This window comes from Theobroma cacao, chromosome 1 (assembly GCF_053813885.1).
Source record: "Theobroma cacao isolate CCN51 chromosome 1, ASM5381388v1, whole genome shotgun sequence".
NCBI lineage: Eukaryota > Viridiplantae > Streptophyta > Magnoliopsida > Malvales > Malvaceae > Theobroma > Theobroma cacao.
The window spans coordinates 2,548,997-2,564,022 of NC_142639.1; the positions used below are offsets into that span (position 1 = coordinate 2,548,997).

Here is a 15,026-nt window from a genome sequence, read left to right on the forward strand (position 1 = left end):
GACTAATTAAGGGTAGGAATTTATATATTTGTTGTCACCATCTTCGTCAGCGGTAGAAATTTTCAAAGCTTTGAATGTTTCCATTTGTCACGGATAAAAGCAAACGAAAATGCTCTTTCCATTCAACCAAATTTCCAAAACCTATTTAATGTCAAACCAAAACCCAGTTGCCTAAGCAAATTTTGTTTGGAAAGGAATTCGTTTGGTTGGTGGATATGTCTTGATCGTCCATGAGAGTTCTCGTTACGAGCAAGTACGCAATCATCACTAGAAGACTTCTAAACTATTAGTTCCTCCTTTTTTTTTTTTTTTTCCTTTTTCTCACACAATTCTTTAAGTAATTCTTTATGGATTAAGTTCATTATAATGGATGGCAGCAAATTAATTTCGAACCGTTTAGCTTGAGATCGAGTTTGCATTTAATTGCAATCATCAAATTTAATCAGAAATACAATATTAAATTAAGCACTAAATTTCAATTACAATAAATTCGTTCTTAATTAATCGCAAAACTAGATAATTCCCAAAGATATTGGTTTCTTAATTTTAAGATCAATTATCATTTTAATCATATAAAGTATAAGATGAAGATCTCAATGTCGAGAGATGGCTGCTAGCTAATTTCCAAATCTTTGTTCGCTTACTTAAGCAATGATAAGGTCAACTGATCATAGATTCACAGTATAACAATGGAGGGCTGTGTAAAATAATGGGATTAACATTTATGGAAAATAAATGCCTTCAGTAATCATTTTACTTAAAGAAAGAATTGCTTTGACTTGGTTAGCAGCCCCCCTGCAGATATCTTCACTTCTTCCGGCCCAGGTAGTGGACGAAAGATTAAACTAAAAATTTGAATAACTATATATAATATGTGTGTATGAAAACACATTTATTATCTTCTGAAAGATTTACATTTATTACTGTATTTAAAAATGATAATCTTACATGTTACATCATGAACATGATATGATTTAATTTATTAAAATATGTGCAGAAAGAGCAGGCAGGCGTTATAGTGTCGGAGGATTAGTAAGAGATTAGCTATTGGTTCGAATGCTTCTTGCTGAATCATGAGCAGATTTTGATCTTGGTCAAACAATTAAAGCTTAACAATTAAGACTTAAGTTTTGCCTAAGCTTAATCTCTATTTCGTTTGATTATAAGAATGTATTTTTTATATTGATTTAATGCATTCAAAATTTACCGTATTTTGATTTATCTAAAAAAAAAATCTCTTCTATTCGACAAATGGACTAACTCGTGTAGTAGCTATGACTCAAACACATCAAGCACGTAGCCACAGCCTCAAATTTTGAAAGAATATGAAAGAGTGATGGAAATCTTTTTGCAGCCGCGTGCATCATGGACTCAAACTCACGGTATTAAATTATTGATGAGGACAAGCCAGACGCGCAGTACTCTACCAAGCACCTAAAACTGGGCATGGTTTGCTTAAATTGGCCCCATTCCATCCCTCCAAAGAGACCTTCTACCTAAATTGTTAATTATTTAATTAATTCCTTGACATTAATAATCACCGGGAATCAATTCCACGAAACCTAATCTAGTCTATTTTTTTTCTTTTAGTAAAACATAATGTTTAAAGCAAATTCTTACTTACATAGTGACATTATAACAAACTGACCCGAATTCATCAAAATCAGTGGCAACGATTGAGGGGGGGAATAAAGCTATCTATCTATATATGCAAATTACGCTATTGGCATCCGTGGTGTCACGCATGGCGGCATGCCCATCATTAATGACAATGAGTTGTTCTCCAACCTTTTTCCATAAAGGAATTTTTTATGATTAATGAATGGATAGGGTGCACTTTCATGACTTAGATGAATAATTCTTTGCAAACACCTTTTTTTTTTTTTCAATTTAGCAAAGAAGAAGGAGGAGGGAAGAGAAGAAAACAAAGTCAGCATATGTGACAGGGTTAAGGTTTCATACAGATTTCTATAAAGTTGCCTTTCTATTAAAGACATTGAAAGTTTAGACCATTTTCAAGGAAGTTCAGGTTTTCTTGCTACGTGTTTCTAGTTGATGTAACATTAACCTCTCCCATTAGTGAAAAATAATGAGAAAACGATTTATTTTGACTTTTAGTGGATGAAAGACTTTTCTTAATTTCTCTGTACTTGCAAGAGAAATTTTCTTTTAGAGTACGAGACTAATTTAATTTAATAAGAGCTTAGATTTGATAATTATGAATATGACATGAAAAAATATGAAATTATATAAAATTAAATTTAATTTTATCGTATTTCATGTGTTAATCTTGGTGAAATGTTTAATTTGATTAAACTCTTTTTCATAAAAAGTTATCAAACAAATAAAAATTTTTACATAAAAAGCTCACATGAATGCATATATTTTCTCAAAAAAAAAAAAGGTACATTTTTCAGAGAATTTATCTACTTGGTTTAGGGGTCAACCCCTTAATGTAGGATTAGAAATTTAAACCCTAAATTAACAACTTGTATTAACTTTTCTCCTCACAAAAAGCACTTGTATAATTGTAAGCTGAGCAATGCCTTCTTCTCCCTCACAACTCATGGAGCATATAGTGGCAGCAAGCATGGAGGAAAGCATTTCTTGGAATGAAAACAATTATTATAACTTGAGCAACACTCGAAAAGTATGATCCTTTGGCCCCTAGCCAGCGCCTCCCCTAAGCAAATGCAGTGGTCTTTTTTTCTTGAGACAGCCTATCCGATTCATATGTTTTTTCCAACCCTTTTCCTTGAATTTGAAGTTTCAAAGAAAGAATCCAACATAATCACAAAAACCCAAAAAAAGAAAATCATTAAAGATTTAGATATCTCATGTCTGCCGACGTGAACCCCACGCCGGTGTGTATTTGTGGCATCTAGGCAAGTTTAAACATTTGATTTATATCTATTGCGGGAAGTCATTGATGACGAGAAATAAAATAGGAAACATAATCTATCATGGACGTCTTTGTTTTATGGTTGGGGTGGGGTTTCAGGGAGGCACGAAGGAGGGTGTGAGAAATTAATAACATTCTTAGCAAAAAAACAAAACATAATTAAGGAGCGTTTATTGGGAGTTTAAGTATCATTAAGTACTGCTGATGGAGATTCTGTCAAAAGTTATTGTCCCACATGGGACATGGCTTGCGTTTGAAACCATCTATCAAGCATGACACATTTTAACACTTGTCAGAGTAAAAAAGAGAAATAAAAAAACAAATATTTGTTGGTTTTGATTGTGTCGGTGAAATGCAGTTCTATGGTGAAAGAAGAGATGAGATGGACTTGGAGACGTGACATTTAAGTGATTTTAATATGATCATCACTTATGCGATATGTACTACTGTTTCTTATTGTTCCATAAATTTAGAAAACTTTATTAAGGTGTAAATTATCCCTTTTTATAGAGAGAAAAAAAAAGCAAAATTTTGGGTATAAATGGCTTGAAATGTGAATTATAAGAAATATGTTAGAAAACTATTTGGTACAAAGACAAATGGAGAGAAAAAGAAAAGTGTTCCAATGTTATATAGGTAGAATGAAGGAGGGAGAATAGAACCAAAGAAGAAAATTTTTTTAATAAAAGATATTAAAGCCAAGAAAAAAATGAATTATAAAAGAAAGTGAGTTTATCACATAATCATGTTGTAATATCACATTATTATTATTTATTGTAATAAATTAATGTCACATCAATATATATCACATGTATTAAATAATAAATGTTATTTTAATCAATGGTAGTTAACCAACCTTTAATTATAAAATTTTATTTGATTTAAAAAAATTATAAAATTTTGATTAAATATAATAAATAAGAATTTATTTATAAAATCGTAAATAATTTTAATTTTTTTAATGTATTATTCCAAAAAAAAAACACTTGATAAAAGCATCATAGGTGGAAGACCGAAAGGAAACCTGGGGCAGCGTAGTAATGGACCTTGAAGCGGCTTACGGAGTTAATGGGCTTTGCTAAGCGGTACTCTAGGCCTACGACAATTAATCACTAAACAGTATTTAGCAGCATTCTTTGGCCAATTTTAAAGTAAAATGGGCCTTAGTAAAGAGCCCATAACCATTGGATTTTCTTCTTCATTACCATGGATCTTACACTAGGAAAACAAGATTTCTAATCCGACTCATCTGCAATTAATTATAAAACAAAGAAGAATAAAATAAAATAAAAAATGGGTGAAGGAATGAGGCGTTCATATTCTTTAAGGGATAATAGAGAAATTTTAGTTTCTAAGGATATTGAATTTGATTGGTCAAATCTTATAAATTCAAAACTTCCATCTTCAAAAGTCAATTATATTTTTATTTTTAAGAGTCAAGAGTAGAAAACAAGAAACCCATTTTCTAATTTTTCATTACTAAGACATTCTAATCTCTCTCTCCTTATTATATTTTATTTTAATCATTTAATAATGCGGTTCAAGTTCTCATGTATATCCTAGTTTATCTATTCTCTTAGTTGGGAATTTATTAGTTAGAATATAAACAGGGAACTAAACCGATTCAAGAAACCCTATTTTTTTTTTTTTTTGAGAAAATTGAAGTTTTAGTCATAATCTAATCACAAAAAATTTTGCATCAAATTAACTATTCGAATTGTGCAAAGCATGACTATGATAATCATGCAATTAATTAATCGTACCACCCACTTTATCCTTAATTTCTTTTCTTGCCGACATATGTCTGGCATCCATTTTCTTATCCGAGTATTCGTTGCATTAGCATAACATGTAGTTTAGCCCATTTTGTCATAATGCAAATTAGAGGAATATTAATTCATGCTTTACCTGTCACTTTTTTTCGTTTTGGCATGTAATTAAAGAAGTTTATGGAGTCACTTGCTAAAAGAACTAGCTTAATTACTCTTGATATATTGATGAATTATAGGTAGTTGTTACCGGTAAATCATAGGCAGTGCTGCCATTAATTATGCACATGCAAGAATTAATCTACATACGTTTACATAATTTATTTATGCAAATAATAAAACATCCCCAGCTAAATTTCCCATGTACAAAAGTAATTTCAAAACACAAAGAAGTCAAAGCAGCGCAGGTTAATTAGTTTAAATAATTATTACAGTGGAAGATTTTACGTAAGGACAATGATTGAACAAACTAGACAAGCATTTATTTAATTATAATAACCTTATGATTATTAGTATATATTTACTTGGTGACAACCCTTTTGATAAATATTGAAAAATTCTCCAGGTGGAATGGTAGATGAGTGACGGACGAAAGCATGGGGACGGAATTGAAGTCAATTAATTAAGAAAGAAATTAATGGCGTGCGGGAGGGAAACGAAGATTTCATCACTCTTGTATTTAATTATTATAAGATTAAGCAAAAAGTTTAACATAAGGAAGACACTCCATTTGTTTGAATAGATTCAAAGCTTGACGGCTTTAAATATCAGTGAGCATGATGAAAGAGTCTGGATATGGCATTGAAAATAAACTCTCCATGTGTTTTTACTCTTTCATCTTGCCCTTGTTTTGTTTAATCCTGACATGACTAGAGCATGTACTATCATCCCTTCTCATAAACTACAAACCTCAATAATAAAATCTGTTGAACATTTGACCTCTAAGAGTTGCATCAGTCCATATTGCCACTGCAAATGGAGAGAAGTACATTCCACCAAGAACTTCAAATGAGTATTCTCCAAGAATCATGGCTTCGAGTTGATCTCAATTCGACCAGGTCATTAGGCAAAGGTTTTCCATCTTTATTTCTAGTTTTTCTTTTTGACCAACAAGCTGGATCTAGCTAATATATAGATTGAGGAGCAAGGCAACCATTTGCTAAACCGGAGAGAGTACTGAAAAGGTTTGAATGTTTAAATATCATATCATAGTACATTGATGAATATATAATAGATTTTTAAATAAAAAAAATAAGTGTTGAATTAATCCTTTAGATAATGTTTATTACTGTACATGAAATTAAAAGTACATCAAAGTAAGTACAAGTTATGAAGATTATTTATATCTCAACTAGTATTAAAATGTACATCATTTTCCATATAATTAGTACTAAACCAGTGATTTTTTTGTATGAAGATAACAACATGATGGTAACGTATCAATTGTTCTAGCTAGGTGACAAGAGATCATGCACGACAAGCTTGGATTTCCTTTTCCTTTGCACTTTTTCTCCATTCAAATCAAAATAAATTTGAAGGCACTATACTTGACTCAGTAACGTTTTGTATTAGGGTTAAACTAAGCATTTGGAGTAGAATTCTAATTTCCAAATTAAAATTATGAGGAGAGGGAAGAATAATCTTTATCAATTGACTATATCTATATCACATGATTAGAACTTCATATTAAGAAAAACATTATTTTCTAAATGGCCAAATTTTATACGAGTAAAGATCAAATTGGTCGACCAGAATATTAGAAAGTTACATTCCAAGTTTGAAACTGAATCTTTCTAATTTGGCCAAGTAGCTAGCTAGGAATGGTGGAACGTGACTCAATCATGGTATATATTAATGCTATACAAAATAAAAAGATGGAGAACAATTTTCATATATACGAGAGCATGGTGATTTTGGTTTAAAAGGCAAACTTCAGGTATCTCTTAGGTTAGCCAAGTAGCACACCCTAAGCATAGTAATTTTGGTTTTGACCAGGATTTCTTTTTCATCTTACTTGTGATACGGTGATTTTCTATGATTCATTAATGGAAGTCTTCTCCTTTTACTTAAAAAACTAGATTAAGAAATGTGAACCTCAACCCGAACTCAATTGGTCCAGGTCAGCTTTGTTTCATTTTTTAAGCTCTGGCAAGCCAGGTTGCGGTGCGAGATTGCACGCCAACGCTTAAAGACTTCGAAGAAGTTCACCAACTTACCAACTTTTTGGATATTCAAATCAAATTCCATTCAGCAGCTAAGCGGACTAAATATGCAATTCTCTCTATAAATACATTTGTGTTTGTTGATAACTTCAATCATGTGCTCTTCTTTAATTTGCCTGAATACAAAATATAAGTTATCCTGTCTCGCAAATCTGTTTCCTTTTAACATTTTTCAGGCCCTGATTTGCTTTCCAAGTTACTGAAGAAACAACATCATGGAGAGAAGATTATCATCTTCAAAAATCCAACCACCAACATATGGAAATCTGATCACTATACTCAGTATTGATGGAGGGGGAGTAAGAGGAATCATTCCTGGAGTTATTCTTGCTAAACTCGAATCCGAACTTCAGGTAACAAATGAACATGTCGCCATATATACACATATCCAACGAGAATTCATAGCCAAAATTATGTATTGACGTCACTCATTTTGTATGTTAATTTGGTTCTGACTCTGAAGCTTTCATTGTGTGATGAAAAACAGAATATCGATGGTGAGGATGCTAGGCTTGCAGATTATTTCGACGTGATCGCGGGAACTAGCACCGGTGGTCTCATAACAACCATGGTAGCTGCCCCAAATGAAAATGACCGTCCCCTATATGCTGCCAAAGATATAGTGCCTTTTTACCTTGAAAACAGCCCTAAAATTTTTCCACAGATGAGGTAATCAAAGGAAGAACGTATCAATACCTTGAGGCATTTTAGTAACTTTGAAATTAAACGTATATTAATTTTTCTTTCTCTTCTTTTCAATTCCGGTAAGCAACTTAAGCTGTTCTTTTATTCATATTCCTGGCTTTTCGATGACACAGTGGGGTGCTGGGTTGGGCTGCAAAGCTATTAAAAGCTCTAACAGGACCAAGGTACGACGGGAAGTATCTTCGCAAGCTGATAAGAGGCATCTTGGGGACGACAAAACTGCATCAAACCTTGACCAGTGTGGCTATCCCTACTTTTGACATCACGAAACTCCAGCCTACAATCTTTTCCACTTATCAGGTTGTTAATTTTCCATGCCTGCCGACCTTCTCAATTTCTAGTTGTTTGCGCTGTAATTTGCAAAGGGAAGTTAAGCTTTCCTTTTCGTTTTGAACACTTGCTAATGGATTCTTTAATATTTATATCTGTTTAGGTTGAAGAAGGGTTTAGTTAATTAGATATTAAATTTTATGCGTGGTCAACACTATAAGCTAAGCAATAACAAAGTTGAGAATTTGGCCATGCAGATTCCTATCAATCCAGACATGGACGCTCCCTTAGCAGACATCTGCATAGGCACGTCTGCAGCACCAACTTATTTTCCTCCTTATTATTTCAAGAACAACAAAGAAGAATTCAACCTTATCGACGGAGGCATTGCAGCGAACAATCCCGTGAGTAAAATATTTTAGATTCCAAAGCAAATAGCAGAAGCATAAATCAAACGGAGTTTCAACAATCGGTGAGTAAAATTTCTCCGATCAATGGACTGACAAGCTATTGGCCTTTGATCTCAGACATTGGTTGCCATCCGAGAAGTGACCAAACAGATAATGAAGGAGAATCCTAATTTTTCCGATATGGATCCCTTGGACTATACACGCTTCCTTGTGATCTCATTAGGGGGAGGCTCGAACAGACTTGAAAAGAAATACAACGCCAAGGAAGCCTCCAAATGGGGTGTAATATGTTGGTTATTTGAAAACAATCACACTCCAATAATAGATTGTTATAGCGAAGCAAGCAAGGATATGGTTGACTACCATAACTCTGTGGTTTTCGAAGCCCTCCATTCAGAGGACAAGTATCTCCGGATCGATGTAAGCTTCCATTTTTGTATTCTTTTATCCAAATATAATCGAAGTATAACTAGCAATACATGGTAAATAACTTTATCCCAAATCCCACTGTCCTAGAATAAGAAAATCCAATGTTTTTTTATTTTGTTTTTATAAATGGAAAACCAGGATGACACGCTACGAGGTGAGTTGGCCTCCGTCGATGTAGCTACGAAGGAGAATATGGACAACCTTGTAAAAGTAGGTGAGGACTTGCTCAAGAAAACTGTTACTCGCATTAATCTGGACACCGGTCTATATGAACCAATTGAAAATGGAGGCACCAATGAGGAAGCTCTGCGAAGGTATGAATCATCCTAGCTGCTGCCCAATATCTTTCCTGTTTTGTTGTTTCTCCTGGTAGATCTTACGGGGTCAACAATGGCTTCAGACTAAATCATCAAACATTTTCTAGGTTTGCGAAGCTACTCTCGGATGAAAAGAAAGTGAGAGAGTCAAAATCCCCTCAGGCCAAAGCTTCTGCTTAGCGTTTGATATTTACTTTGTAAATCAATTTGTTTCTGACCGTTGAGACATTTTATTTTTACTTATTATTTCAATAGTTTGTCCATTTGCAAGATCCAATAAGAGCTATTATTACTGTATTCGCCTTTCTGTTGATTATTGTCAACAAAATTATTCCGGATTAATCTTATTCCACGTAGCTAAAAATGTTGCATGCAATCAAGCATGATCGTCAAAACATCATGCTATATAAGAAGTTCCATCCGATTGATTTATATTTATATTTTTCATTTTTTTTCTTCTTTTATAAAAGATTAAAAAAGAAATAAAAATATATTTGGATTTTTCTAAATCCCCTGGACATGCAAAATAGAAATTGGATGAAAACATATAGGCACGCCTAATATTGAGGATCACTTTAATAGGAAATTCGATTTTATTACCTCTCCAAGCCAATAATTCAATTCAATAACGATGAACCATTTTTCCTGAAAACAACGGTAACTTGTGCTCTAGCTAGTGTATAAAATCTCAATAACAACTTGATCCTTTTTGAAAGTTCGTTTATATATCTACAACAAATTTGAATAAAATAATATTATTCAAATAATTAATAAACAAATAAAATCAGATTTCTCTACTGTTCTACATGTAAAACTATGCAAATATTTGCTGGATTACTGTCTCAGCATTTCCATTGTTTTGTGCAAGGAGATGGATTGCATCAGCCCTTGGCAAAGCAAGAAATTCCTGCATCAACCACAAACATAGTATCGAGATAGGTTAAGCAGCCATAATCCTTGTTTGCATACCAGTAAAAGTAATTTTTGTAAGTACTATACATAGGAGCTAATTTTGCCACAAGCTTTGACAGCAAGATAATGGCATAGGTTGAATATTTAAAAGATGAGACCAATTAAGAGCCATTGTTAAACTCGAGTTTTATGAGAGTACTGGCTAAGAGAACAGCAACATGAAAACAGAGTAACAGAATATTCACCATCTCTGGCAAGAATCCAAGTTACTGACTTCCTCGGTATCAGTAGTAGGAGAGGAGATGATCGAAGGGTTTTTTTTTTTTTTCTTTTGTGAAATAGTATTTGACTGGTCATGCATAAGAGGAACAAAGTTAACTTACCATTACTTTAAGTATTGCATTCTCATCGCAAATAACATCTCTTGATGATGCTTGATTAGGACTACTACCATCATCTGATATACGGGTAGTTGATGAGATAGTAACTTGTGAAGACCCCAGGGTACAACTATCGGTGTTTGACTTTGATGTGGCCAGAGAAGTTAGCACAGGAGCATTATTTTCCTTCAAAGAATCAATTCTCAAGAGACTTTCAAAACGATCTTTACACATTTGAAGTTTAAACCATTCAGTATGTGTGTGAAGAGTTGCTCTCATTATCCTCATAAGTTGAGGCTCCTCAATACCAAGTCTCTTGCCAAAAGCAACCTAACCAAGATAAAAAAACCATATATTAACGATTTATGCAGAAAAAGTATATACATGTACATATGATTAACCACTGATCCAGAGATAACAAAGTAATTAAAAATAACCCAGGGCAGTGACAAGCATACATATGTATATATGTATCTACTAAATTTCAAACATCAGTGTACCTGAAGCGAAGTTGCAAGAGCATGTAAAGGCAAGCCTGTCACAAGTGCATCTTCATTTGGTCGAAGCAGTGACAACAAAGTCTCCTTCAAGGGCTTCAGCAAATTGGGGTCACTAGCCGCTAAGGGACCTAAATGGGAGCTCGCAACCCTTAGAGCACCAGAATGATCATCCAAGCCAACCAGTTTTAGAAATTCAACCTAAAACAAACAGAACAGTAAAATAACATTCTTTGTATGCTTATTGGCAACTTGAACAGAAATTCACCCTTAATGTTTCACTTAATAAAGCCACTGCCAGTGTAAAATCTACTGACCTGCTTGAGTTGGAATAGCAAAACAGGATTTTGCACAAAGAAGCTTGGATCCAATGCATTAATTTCCTCCACAACCTCAGCAGCCATTCCTCTGCTAGCTAGTTCCCTCATCCCCAGAACAATTTCATATTTTTCTTCCCCATTGATTTTCTCCACTCCCTGCAGAACAAAGCTACATTATTATTTATCAATTTATCATTAAAATAGTAACATAAATAAGAATTCCCAAATATACCTGTTGTGTCTTTGGTATATTTGTGCCGTCAACTTGCATTGCAGTGCCAACCTCTTGCTTCCCGCATCGGTTAGAATGGATATCAGAAATATCTAGTTCATCATGTCTTCCCCTCCATCGCTTGCGTTTACTTCTTTCACCAGCAACATGGCTTCTGTTTCTCAGGAGCCTTGAATTTTCAGATTGATTTGACCCACTAGTGCTACAGTCTTCAAGGTTGTTGGCTGGCTCAGAAGCATATCTTAATTCAACATCAGTTCCTTGCATGGTACTCAGATCTGTAGTAGCAGAAGATTCACTATTTGAACGCTTAGTGCTGCTATAATCCACATCAAGAGAACAGTCTTGTGATGAACAATTCCTAGACTCTTGTTGGTTCACTTTGAAAGATTCAGAAAGTGTTTGCATTCCTGGAAAAGGACAAGTTAATCAGCATTTGCAGAAGGTAAAGAAGAATATAGTGAACACACATTAATGCTAGAGTTTCACAACATGGGATAAAATTACCAGATTCCACAATTCCCCTATAAATACAGTACTCACGAACAAGTTCATCAAGCATGGCAGCATCCAATCTCATTCGACATATTTCATTCTGCATACATAGTCAAAATTAACAATCAACAACTAAAAAGCCAACAAATGAAGGGGACTCTAGGCCCAGACCCCAGAAAGATTAAGTGGATGCATCCTTGTGAGAGAGAGTATCTTCAGAATGTAAAATATTAAATGGACATCCTCATGATCCAGCGTAACTGTGCAGATATTAGTCGGACAATTACTAAAAGGAAGGCACATATTGCCATGGGCCTTCAGATTTGAAGTTAAAACCTACTTTAAGTATTGATTTATCAAATGAAAAATCCTAGTACTCTTTTGATATTCATCTCAGATATATGGGGAAAACAGGAATCACCACCGATTGAAGTATAGAGACCATGCAAAACCCCAACATCAATAAAGTAAGGAATCAGGGAGAGGGGGGTGGGATTGATAAATGTTTCAACAAACCTGAAATGCCTGAAACAGATCACCCTTTGCAAATCTCAAGCTATCAATAGCCCCTTGTCTTGTAAGCTCTACAGCATGTGCGAGAGCTTGTATATCCACCTGATTTTCAAAACAAACACATAAATACACAACATATAAGAGGCATCCATGTAACCTAACAAATAAACACAGAGCATTGCAAATTCATGCATCAACCCATATCGATATATGAGTCATTTCATCCCCAAAAAAATCTAAAAACACCCTAGCTCCAAAAAATACACACCTCATAAAATGGAGGCGCCTCATAAAAACTCTCCTGAGGTATTGCAGGGGGGTCACGTTCCTCAAGAAGCAATCTCTCAGTAAGATCTGAAATGGGTGATGAAATACCTTGTTGAAAGCAAAAACCTTTATGTATGCTGAAAATGTAGGGAAACCATTGCAAACTTATCAGAATCAATATAAATAAGCCCACTATCTCACAGAAAGTATTCCATGAAATAACATCTATAGAGAGTTGCAGTAATACCTTATCAAATACCTCATCGTCATTGAAAAGATTGGATTATATGCATGTAAATGAGCTCTTAAAACAGAAGACAATAATCCAGCAATCTCATACCTCCTCTTCTCATCCCACTGTGCACATATAACACAAGATTCCTTAAACACAAGATTCTTCTCAGCAATCACAGAAAGAGTTGCATATAAGAACAAATTCCAACTCACCTCATTTGCCACTGGGGAAGTTTGATCATCTTTGTCATATATAAAGGCAAGAAGAACATGCTTGAATTCCTCATATGCTTCCTTAAAGACAGATGCAAAAATCTATCAGAACCCCCAAGTGAACAGAATATGTTTGAACACCATTAATTGATTTCCAGGTATAAATCACAGGCATTAAACCAATTCCAAAAATAAACCTATAAGCAGCAGTTAGAGTAGACTGACAAAACAACCAAAAAAGCAAAGTTACCAACTCCAATGACAGTATACTTGCAACACAATGCACAAATTTGGATCTCCTTATCCCTTAACGTGGAAACATATCTTGGAAGTAATTCTACAATATCCATTGTCTAAAGGTTTGGACAAGTCATGCCTCCAAATATCAAGAAAGGAATTAATAAAACACAAGCATGTAAGGTGACTGGAAGACAATTTAGGAAAATTACTATTAAAAAGGATTCTCTTTGCAGATTATTAAATACCAATTTAAAATGAATTTTCAACATCATAAGTCATAACAGCACATATCTCACAATTCCTCTTTATCCATTATTTCCCAGAATCAAATAACAACCCACTTCTAAAGAATAGCACAAAAACTTTTCAAGCAGTTTAAGCTTTTAGCGATGACACAAGTATTTGAGTTGACAACAAGATGCCACTTATTAAATGAATCTTTAAAGATCATACCATATATGGAGTAACTTATTATTCCTCTTTCTTCATGATTTCTCCAAAATCAACTAAAACAAAACCATAATCCGCTCCATTTTTCCACATTTTTTATTACCAACTCCATTTCGAACTAGTTCCATAACATAAATTCAAATAGAAAAAATGCCAACAAATAAATCAATAATAATACTTCAAGGTTCGCAATTCAAAAATTAGCATTGCAGGCGTCTAAATAGTTGTCATTAATAGCATATTAATGCCAAAGTCTAAAAGTAATTAAAAAATTAACAGAAAGGATGAAATTTTATAGAAAAGCGATTAAAAAAACAGATGTTAAACTTACCGGATAGGCATTGAGAGCACAAGGAGCAAGAGAGGTCCTCAAGTAATCAATTGCAAAGCCACGATCCTCCTTTGTTCCATTCCTCAATAACTCAATAAATTTCTTCAAAAGAACAAAACATAAAAAGAAAAAGAAAATATCAATCACCGATGCAAATTCAAACTCCAAAAACAAAATAACTAATTCCACGTAAGCACATTTCTATTAATGAAAAATAGGGAGGACTAGGAGATTAACCTGTTTTTGTAACCGAAAGAGGAAGCGATGATCGTCTAGGATAAAAGGAGCATGAGCTCCGAGGAGATCGATAGCGGCGTCAATGTCACCGGCCTCTAACAAACGCCTGATCTGGCGAATGATTAACCTCGAACGATAAGAAGAGGAAGACAGAGAAGGAGAGGAAGGAGAGGTGAGGGAAGGCGAAGACGGTGGCGAAGAGTCCTCGATCAAGTTTTCTGATTTGGCGAAATCGAGGATGAGAGCGTCGAGTGCTTCCCAGTTGACAGGCGAAGAGTCCATGTGTTTGGTTAATTCCCTCGGGAAAGTTTTGAAGAGAGAGCGAGAAAGTGATGGAAAGTGTAAAATTCTGGGTCTGTTTATTAATTTTTCCGTGTGTAATTGGGGGTCTTTTGCATTTAGGAAGGGGAAAGAGGCAATTCCTCGACAGCAAAAAAGGCGGCGATAAGAGGTTAAAAAAAAAAAAAAAAGGAATTGGGGGGTTACATAGGTGCCAGGTGTCACGTAATTTTTATGTGTTTCGTCAATGCTATCCCTGTGTTAAAAACTGCCACGTCACTGACGTCAACGTGGATTCTATCTAATAAAGTGTAAATACCATCTCCTTTTTCTTATTTTTCTTTTTCTTTTTGGTCTCATTTGTTAAGGAAAAAAGATTCCTAAACCCTAAACCCTGTCAAG

At 34.3% G+C, this 15,026-nt stretch overlaps 2 protein-coding genes across 2 annotated transcripts; one reads left to right on the top strand and one right to left on the bottom strand.

Annotated features, from left to right (window-relative positions):
* Positions 1-6,904: 6,904 nt before the first annotated feature.
* On the top strand, positions 6,905-9,323 carry LOC18611103 (patatin-like protein 1). The gene is made up of 7 exons (XM_007047153.3): positions 6,905-7,246; positions 7,381-7,562; positions 7,712-7,898; positions 8,126-8,272; positions 8,396-8,698; positions 8,846-9,021; positions 9,132-9,323. Exons 1-7 carry the CDS (start codon positions 7,109-7,111, stop codon positions 9,202-9,204), a joined length of 1,206 nt encoding a protein of 401 aa, XP_007047215.3. The 5' UTR covers positions 6,905-7,108; the 3' UTR covers positions 9,205-9,323.
* A 264-nt stretch (positions 9,324-9,587) lies between these two features.
* Positions 9,588-14,762, bottom strand: LOC18611104 (Ran-binding protein in the microtubule-organising centre protein). Its single transcript, XM_018115416.2, has 12 exons — positions 14,346-14,762; positions 14,109-14,210; positions 13,088-13,168; positions 12,888-12,997; positions 12,642-12,777; positions 12,377-12,475; positions 11,873-11,960; positions 11,366-11,775; positions 11,131-11,289; positions 10,817-11,014; positions 10,320-10,646; positions 9,588-9,931 (listed from the first exon to the last, which is right to left on the bottom strand). Exons 1-12 carry the CDS (start codon positions 14,625-14,627, stop codon positions 9,839-9,841), a joined length of 2,085 nt encoding a protein of 694 aa, XP_017970905.2. The 5' UTR covers positions 14,628-14,762; the 3' UTR covers positions 9,588-9,838.
* Between the last annotated feature and the right edge of the window lie 264 nt (positions 14,763-15,026).